The sequence below is a fragment of the Lepidochelys kempii genome, chromosome 1 (assembly GCF_965140285.1).
Source record: "Lepidochelys kempii isolate rLepKem1 chromosome 1, rLepKem1.hap1, whole genome shotgun sequence".
NCBI lineage: Eukaryota > Metazoa > Chordata > Testudines > Cheloniidae > Lepidochelys > Lepidochelys kempii.
This window is the reverse complement of record NC_136380.1, coordinates 143527089-143535768: the sequence shown is the minus strand read 5'-3', so window position 1 is coordinate 143535768 and position 8680 is coordinate 143527089. Positions and strand designations below refer to the sequence as shown.

At 41.3% G+C, this 8680-nt stretch overlaps 1 protein-coding gene across 1 annotated transcript in view; it reads right to left on the bottom strand.

Moving 5' to 3' along the window:
* Positions 1-473: 473 nt before the first annotated feature.
* Positions 474-8680, bottom strand: part of PTCHD1 (patched domain containing 1) — a 45874-nt gene continuing 37667 nt past the window's right edge. Inside the window, exon 3 of the mRNA XM_073357350.2 lies at positions 474-2768. Coding sequence (XP_073213451.2) covers positions 1114-2768 — 1655 coding nt within the window. The 3' untranslated portion in view covers positions 474-1113. The remainder of the gene's footprint in view (positions 2769-8680) is intronic.

The following is an 8680-nucleotide window of genomic DNA, read 5'->3' as shown; positions in this document are numbered from 1 at the left end:
TACCTTTGAACTGTAATATATAACTCTCATTGTGGTCTGCTGTCTCCTGGAAGAGCCCATAACTGTAAAGGCTATTGCTTTACAGCTACTCTAGGAAGATTGAGGGATTAAGTTATACATTATGTAAAACTATCCATTAATCCTCTTAGTGTGCATTACGAGTGAATGGCCTGAAAGAGACTCTTATTAAAGGAGCCCTAACATTCACTTTTCCTTGGTGACATTAGGTATTTGAGGCTTGTTTCATGGATTTTGGTGCTGAAGTATTCAGTACACCATCTTTTATCTGCTGTTAGAGCCAGTGGCATATGTTAGTACAGTACTAACAAAACTACAGTTGGTAAAGCAGATCCCTTGTTTAACTAGTAGCAAGTCATTCATAAAATAGAATTGTACATCTTCTACCATACCAGAGTCACTGACATTTTTTGTTTTTGTTTTTTTAAAAAGGAACAGCTACAAAAACCATGACTTTAAAAATGTTCTTGGGGATGAATTACATTTTAAAATAACTGTATTTTTAGAAAAGAAAATGATTTGTAACACAAATTTGTTCTGAAAGTGTCTGGTTGCTGCATACAGCCTTCTTCCCTAGTTAAATTTGCTTTCTGTTATACAAACTTGCACGACTGTTTTCATTCGAGGAAAAGAGAAAAGAAAAGTTCAATGTGATGGCTAAGACCTATCAGAGCTGACTCATTGAGCTGAATTATTGCTGTGCAGAAAGTTTGTAAAGCCTTTACCTCCGGATGAACACTGAGCGTTACTTCAGCCTTGACAGTTGACCTTTCAATTTGATTGGGCTCAGCAATAATAATAGCTGTATCTGCAGTATAGAGATGGCAGAACAGTTCTTAGTAACCGATCTTCCCTTATTAGATCTTACGTCAAGGGACTAAAATTCACACTCTTTGTGTGTGTGTATAAATTCTTTCACTAATAATACCTTTGTTATGGAGGCCAATTAATGTACAATTTCCCTTCCTCCCCCCACCATTTTGGCTATTCTTGGTTTTAGTTTAGGAAAAGAAAAATCAAAAATCCAATATTTAGTCAATAATGATCTCTTTTCTCTCAATAAGACCTACTGTGAAAAGACAACAAACAAGCAAGTCAAACTGTTGTAATTTGGTCAACCACTCGGGTACTATCCATATCCACCATTTCGACACACTCTATTTCCTCACGGTTTTCAGGATTCTTCTTCTCTTTCCTTTTTTTCTTGGATGGTGGCACAAAAGTCAGTATCACAGGTAAAATGGCAAAGCAGTGAAAGAAGGTGACTAATGCTATTAAAAACAAGCACCTGAACAGTGTACGGGTCAGATTTGAAGGCACAGCTGCAAGAGGAATCAGACCAACAATATAGCAGAGGTAGCTCTGTAAAATAGCTACCCCGTGCACTTCTAGGGCATTTTTTACCCATTTAGTTCTTGTGAAATCTTTGCCCAGGATAAAGGTTGATAACAGTGGTGCACAGTTGTCAATTGTATAATTAATCCCATAAATTAAGCACAACACAGAAATACAGTCCAGTTCCACTTTCCACAAGGTCATGAAACCTATGACTCCAAATTCGACTGAGGCAACAGTTAGAGTGAGCCAGACATTGATTAGAGAGTCTGCCACCAGGAATGCCGAGAAGAAGAGCAGAAATAAAGCACTGATGCAGGAGTTTTGTAAGGGGGCTCCCACTGAGGAGGCATAACGATCCATGTACACAAATGATGGATTGAAAACGATGAATTTCACCTTGGATGTGAGAGAGAGTTTCCTCAAGGTTTCCAGGAGATCATAAAGTTCTTCTCTCTTGGTTTCCATTGTCTTAGCCACCAAGAACATCCTAGAAGCCACTACATCAACTTCATTGTTGTACTTCTTTGAAAAGATGATATCCTCTGAAAAATGGGCATACTGGGGGGCTTTCAGGAATGAGTTCCTCAACATGTCAGTAAAATTCTTTTTGGGCAATCCAGTAGATATGTTGAGTTTCCTTAGATAATTTAAATAGCTCTCAAACCAAGATATCCTCACAAACCCTTTCGTATACTCTAGCACATCTTCTTGAACGCTTGTGTTCCAATATTCTATTGACTCATAGATATAAAACCCAATGACTGGGCTGTAGTTACTGAAATACTTTTGCTGGGCAGTAGTGTATTCAATGGTTCGTGTCGCGGTTGCTACGATGTTACTAAGGTCTGACCCTTCATTGACCTGCAGGTAGCCCATTAAGGCAAAGGAAATATAAACAAGGTAAAAGAGAACTACAAAAGGCTTGACATAAGTGTTTGTTATCCAGTCACAGTAATAGCGTTTGAGGAAACACACCAAAAGATGACTTTCGTAAGTATTTGGTTCCTCTGAATCGGTTGTGTCCTCGCTGAATTTGGCTGTCAGAAGAAACCTATACCACGCAGGCTTCTCTTGCAACACCTCTGGCTTTGGTACCTTTCTGCAGAAGATACTATGCTGGTAGTTGTTTTCTATGTAGCCAGTAAACACCAGGCTGGACCCATAAAAGGAGAGTACGTAGAGGTAGTTGAAGAAAATTGCAATACAGGAATTGCAGCAGAAAATCCTAGCTGCTTCAATGTTAGTGAAGGGACTGGCACCTATTCCAAAAGTGACCAGGTACATGGCAGTGGTGAGAGAAAAGGAGAGCATGGAGTCTGCAAACACAGCTGCAGTTCTCTCTTTAACATGTTGGTCTTCTCTAGTTTTCCTCCAGGAGGACAACATTTCAAAAGTCCCATATAACCCATGACCTAGAATAAAGAACAAAGCAAGTGTTTAAGGTCTGTATCTTTTTAGTCAGGAAGGGCAAAACAGCATGGAAAAATTTTAACATGGACATGCTAAAAGGCACAAAGGAGTTATAATTGGCCCCCAGTTATAATTTAAGTAGCAAAGGTCTTGTGGAATAAAAAATATTAAGATTTTGTAAATTGCAGAAGCACATTAATCATGAAAAAAGCCGTTAGCAAACCCAAGTATTTTCATCATGTATTTTTGGTAAGGATCAACATGTGGAAGCCTAATGTCTTTGTAAAGAATTCACTAGAGTTTCCACACATCTGTGTTACTGGGTTGGTGGTAACCAGGTAAAATACTTGTTTTTCTCAGACATTGGTTTTAGTTTTCAAGAGCGCCTGAGATGGAGGATGCTTTGAAATTCAATAAGTTTGTAATGTTTTAAGGTGGTGAGATCTGACTAGTGATTAGAACAAGTGATTAGGAACCGGATGAGCTTGGGCATTATTTGGTCTTCTTGCTGAAAAACTAGGAAAAAATAAAGTGAAGGAATGCTGTATCTGAGTTGAGTTTTGCTGGGTGAATCAATCACAGACTTTCCCAGTCCCTTGCCACATCCTCTGGCTAAAAAAAAGATAAATCATAGAAATGTAGCAAACAAAAAAGCATGAATAAATTTTACAAAAGCAGAATTAATGAGGATTATAACAAGCTTATATGTACAAAACTACATAATGCTTTATTTTCCTTACTTTAATGTGTATACTTACACAGTTTGCAAAACTAAATGCAGATCCATTTAATTTTTCAACAAACCCTAAATGTTGTAATTTATTTAATTACCTCTTAAAATAAATATAGTGTTCATGAAAGAGCTGAACTGAAAGACCTGGAGACTGAAATCCTCTGTTTAACCACAGAACAAATATAGGATTGGCAAAATGCATGGCTTTCCCTGTGTCTCTGGTTCTTTTGTCCTATATGCCCATTAAATCCTTGGTCTCTCTATTGTGACCTGCCAACAAAGGTACCAATTGTGATGATGGTTTTGGTGATGTGGACATCTACTCATTTGCAGCAGAACTAAACTGTGAACACAGATTCAGTTTACATACATCACCAAAGAGCTATCAGATGGGAACAGTTATGAGACACAACTAGACGTATTTTAGAGGAGAAAAGTTCTGTAAAAATAATGTTTAGAAATAAGTTGAAGTTTGTAAAATGCCAGCTGATGGATACCTAATCAACTCTAAAAATACACTCCTGGGAAGTACGTAAGTACTAAACTGATTTGATCTAGGAAAACTGAGATAGAGTGACTCCTGAAGGGGCGTCAGTGTTTAGACTCAGGATTTCTGGGATACTAGTCCTAGGCTTGGATGATTTGACAGTGTCTCTGCACCCCTTTAACAATTCCTTGAGCCCTCCCCCAGGCTAAATTCTAAGCTAATTATGGGCCTGGGTGCATATTCTGGACTGTATACTTCTCATAGTGGAATGCCCATTGGTTTCAGTTTGAAGTTTGCACAGAGATCAAATGAAAATATGGTTTTTATGTGGGAACTAAGGGTGGGATTTATTGTAGCAGTGGGACTGGGTCTCCCACTCCCCGGTGAGTCCTCTGACCACTAACCTGAAGAATCATGCTCACACTCTCTCACCCAATGACTCTTTAAGTGTTTATCCACAGTGGAACAGCTTCAACAGGAGAGATTCCCACATCAGAATATCCCATAGCTCAGTGGTTAGAGCCCCACCCTGAAAGGGTTAAGAGACCCCTGTTCAAATCATTTCTCCCCCTCAGCAGAGGGATGAACTGAACATGGGTCTCCCACATCACTGGTGAGTGCTCTAACCACTGAGCTAGAGGTTATAAGATGGGGTGGTGGTGACACCACCTTCTCTGGCTCTTTTGTGTGGCGTGGGGCAGGATCTAACTCATTCTCTCAGAAACTGACTTCGGTGCTAAGTCCAGACTGCAGAGAAGTGACTGTCTCACTGGTGAGCCACAAACTGGGATCCTCCTTCCTAGAGTCAGGAAACTTAGGTGCCTGACTCTGAGCGGGGTGGGGTTTAGGATACTCCCCTCTTGTCAGCATCTCCCACTGGCTAGCTTAGGTGACTCGTGCCTAACTCCCTTTGTGAATTTGGGCCTAAAAATTTAGTTAGTTATGATTTCTTCTTCTTGTTGCATTTGTCATTCAGTGATAAGACTTCCCCTTTGGGCCAGCCACTGTATCTCCCTTTTGTTTTTCTTCCTTTCCCTTCCTGCTTTCTTTGTGTTTCTCCCCCTCCCTGCCTTTGTGAGTCTACTCTGCTTTTTTCTCTGCATTTCCTTCTCTTCAGCAACGCCCAATTCCCAACCCAGTAGGCTTGCTTTGCTCTCATCTTCATCCTCATTCCTTCCCCTACCAATGTTCAGTGATTAAAACGTATTTAATGAGGGCATCGAAGTGTAAATTGGATTGTAATAATTGATTCAGGGTCCGAGGCATTCCATCTCTGCACTACTGTTTCATACTGTCTGCAAACTTGGGCAGACATCTTTGCATTGATTACATTTGGTTTACATTTGGAAGGTTATCTCTGCCACCATTAGCGCTGAAAATTTTCTTAAAAAATAAATCGATGCTTGAGCATGTGTGTGTCATGAAGGCCACATACATACATACCATTGGCTAGATCTGGCCTGTGGGCTGTATGTTTGACACCCCTGCCTAAGTAGTTCTTATAGTCAGCCCCCTTTACATAATCAGATTATCCACAAAACTGATAATAACAACCCTGGCCTTGTTGCAGGAATTAGCATATCTAAGTTTTGAGCTGATGGCATGGCTGTCCATTCTGGTAATAACGGAAAACAATGAAATCACTATTCACAGATACTTTTAAACAACAGAGAAATTTGAAATATGGAACTAAAATGAGTTAATGTAACTAGTGTCTTTTCTCTCCAGCGTCTCTTATTTACAGTAACAGAGTGCTTGCCCTCATGCATATCAGATTAAAAAAAATCTACATCATGGCATAAAACATGAATATCCATTTTGTAGTAACATTAGTCATATTTCCAATGAGGCATTTATCTTAATTTGTCCAAATATTGTTTTACAGCTGCTTCTGGAGGGCAGGTCAAGACTGTCAATTTGATAGCTAGTACAGTGCCCCCTATTAAAACTAATTGGGGATGCCAAAACTTCCCAGACATAGAAAAAGGAAAAAGTACAATCAGCGACTGACACCCCGTTGTTAATTATGTTTTAAATAGTTATGTTCTAGGTTCAGTAGGGAAAACTATTAAACTTGCTTTCACTGTGTTCTTTGTAAAGACAGATTGACCTTTATTTAAAAGTCACGGATCACTTGCCAAAGCAAGGAATGAGAGGTTTAATCTCTTTATGGTTCCCATAAGTCCTGCAGACAGGCATGTCTGACTATTCCACGCAGCATCGTATTACAAATTACTTTCACCATGAGCTTTAGTTTGAACACATTTTAAAAAAAAATGCTCCAGCAATAATAAGGTCTTGCATAACAATTTCAAACAGAAGCATTAATTTGGAAGGCTTTAGTCCTTACAATACACCAAAATTTAGATATAGTTAAAAATGATGCAAGGTCTGATTTTTGTTTGTATGTTTTGGATAATAGTAATGTCTGATGACTGACTTCTGATCAGTGGCGCTGGAACATTTTTAGTAGAGGGGGTGCTGAAAGCCAGCCCCCTTACTCCTGTCCGTGCTGCCACCCCCCCGAGTTGAGGCTGGGAAGGACTGTGTCTCTGGGGGGACCAAGAGGATTAAGGGATTAAGGTGGCCGAGGCCACAGCTGGGGGCGAGTGTGGGGGCAGGAGTGGATCCCCAGGCAGGGGCCAGCAGCAGGGACCCCACGTGCAGGGCCAAGAGCAGAGCCCCGGCTGTGCGGGGCCCCAGGAATGGAGCCAGGTGCGTGGGGCCCCAGGAGCAGAGGCCTGAGAGTGGGGGGTGCGACCAGGCAGGCACAGGGCCAGTGGCCAGGGAGTGGGGCTGGTGGGTGGGGCCCTGGGCATGGGCCCCAGGTACAGGACCAGCAGCTGGGGAGTGGGGCCGGAGGCCAGGACCCGAGCCCAGATGAGGGGTTGGGGAGCGGAGTGCAGACAGAGGGCTGGGAGGAGGGCATAGGCATGGCAAGCACCCCCAGGTTTTATGTGTGGAGCCAGTGGCTGGGGAGCGGGGCATGGGGCTGAACCCAGGGACACAAGCCGGGGAGTGGAGCCCTGGGCATGGGGCCCGTGGCCACTCATAAAACCTGGGGATGCTGCAGCAACCCACATACCCCTCATTTCTGCGCCTATGCTTCTGATTGCCATTTACAACAAGGACAAATTTTAATAATAGAATACTTTAGGATACTTTTTCTACTTTGCTTTTACATAATTGTGGAGGATAACTTGAAAAGGAACTGGATTAATAAAATGATTAAAGTAAATGAGTGAGGCTCAAATGCATATAATCTAGAAAGCTAACTGAAAAAAATGATTGCCTCGCATATCATCCTATTTTATGGGTTACTTTTTTTGTCTTATATACATTCCGTACATTATGGATTGGTATTTTCGGTTTGAATTTTGTGTATTTCTCAACCATGCTCTGTAACATACAGTATTTGTGAAGGGTAGTGAAGGCCTAATTTTCAAAATGGGAAGTCTGCGAAGTGTCCTTAATTGTCTAACCCAAAGTCACAGTTTTTACATGCAGTCACACGCAGGGCCTGATGCAGTGCCCACAGAAGTCCATGGAAAGGAGCAGGCCTTAATTTCATATGGTAATTAGGCACAGCATGTTAAAGATCAGCTCTTGTTGTCCAGTGTATGGAGGCATTTTGTACGAATTTGGCTTTCCTTCTATGGTTATGCTGATTTCATGTTCTCCATTTTTACCACCATCTGCCCATCTATTTTTGACTTCTATTGCTCCTCTCTCTCTCAATGTTATGATGTCTGTCCTATAAGCCATCAGCTAGAGGTGATCAAATCATTCCTTGCAAATAAATAATCCTGTTATTTTAAACCTTTTCCTGCTAATTAGTTATCCAATACATTATTTGTACTGATTTGTTTTTCACAATTGTGCAGTAAATAATGTGCGAACACATTTAGCCAATGGGTTATTAGCAAACTGTTCACTACAAACATTTACTTACTATTCATAGTTCACTGTGTGTACCCTCCACTTGGTCACCTAGATCAAAAGGTATTGATTTTGTTGTTTGGCTGGGTGACTTTAACTGTATCATCAGGCAGAGTCCCCTTTTCTGTTTATACCAGTTTGTTCACTATTCACAACTCTTTTTAACCAATCTTTTGTGTAAATAGCAATAATAAATGAGCCGTGAATACGCTCTCAAATATTTATTCACTCTGGGTGGAGAGGAAAAGTGAGACATGATGGTGCAGGACCTGGTGGCATTAGCTGGCACCAGTAATAGGAAGATGAGTAGAGATAGAGCCAAGACAGGGCTGTGGAGGCTGGAGAGTGTGATCTGAAGGGGAAAATGAGGTTGTTGGAGGAATGACAATGAGGTATTGGAAAAATGAGAGCGAGGGACTGTCTGTTCTGTGTTTCTACAAAACCTAGCACAATGGGGTCCTGGTCTGTGATTGGCGCTCTTAGGCACCACAATAATACAAATAACTAATAATAGCACTGGAGAAAGTCAGGCAAAAATCCTCTTGTTGCACTAAAGAGCCAGTCCTTTGGGACACAGGATTCCCCTTGTCATGTTTGCTGTTGCTCGAGATCCATCACAGCAATACTGATTAAAGCAGCTCAGAGAGTAGGCCCAGAGTCACAGAGAGTCACCCCTGATTTAGGTGCTACTGCAATCCACAAAACCCCTACACAGCTGCTGCCTAAACCTGTAGGTGCCTAAACTCACTCGGTGC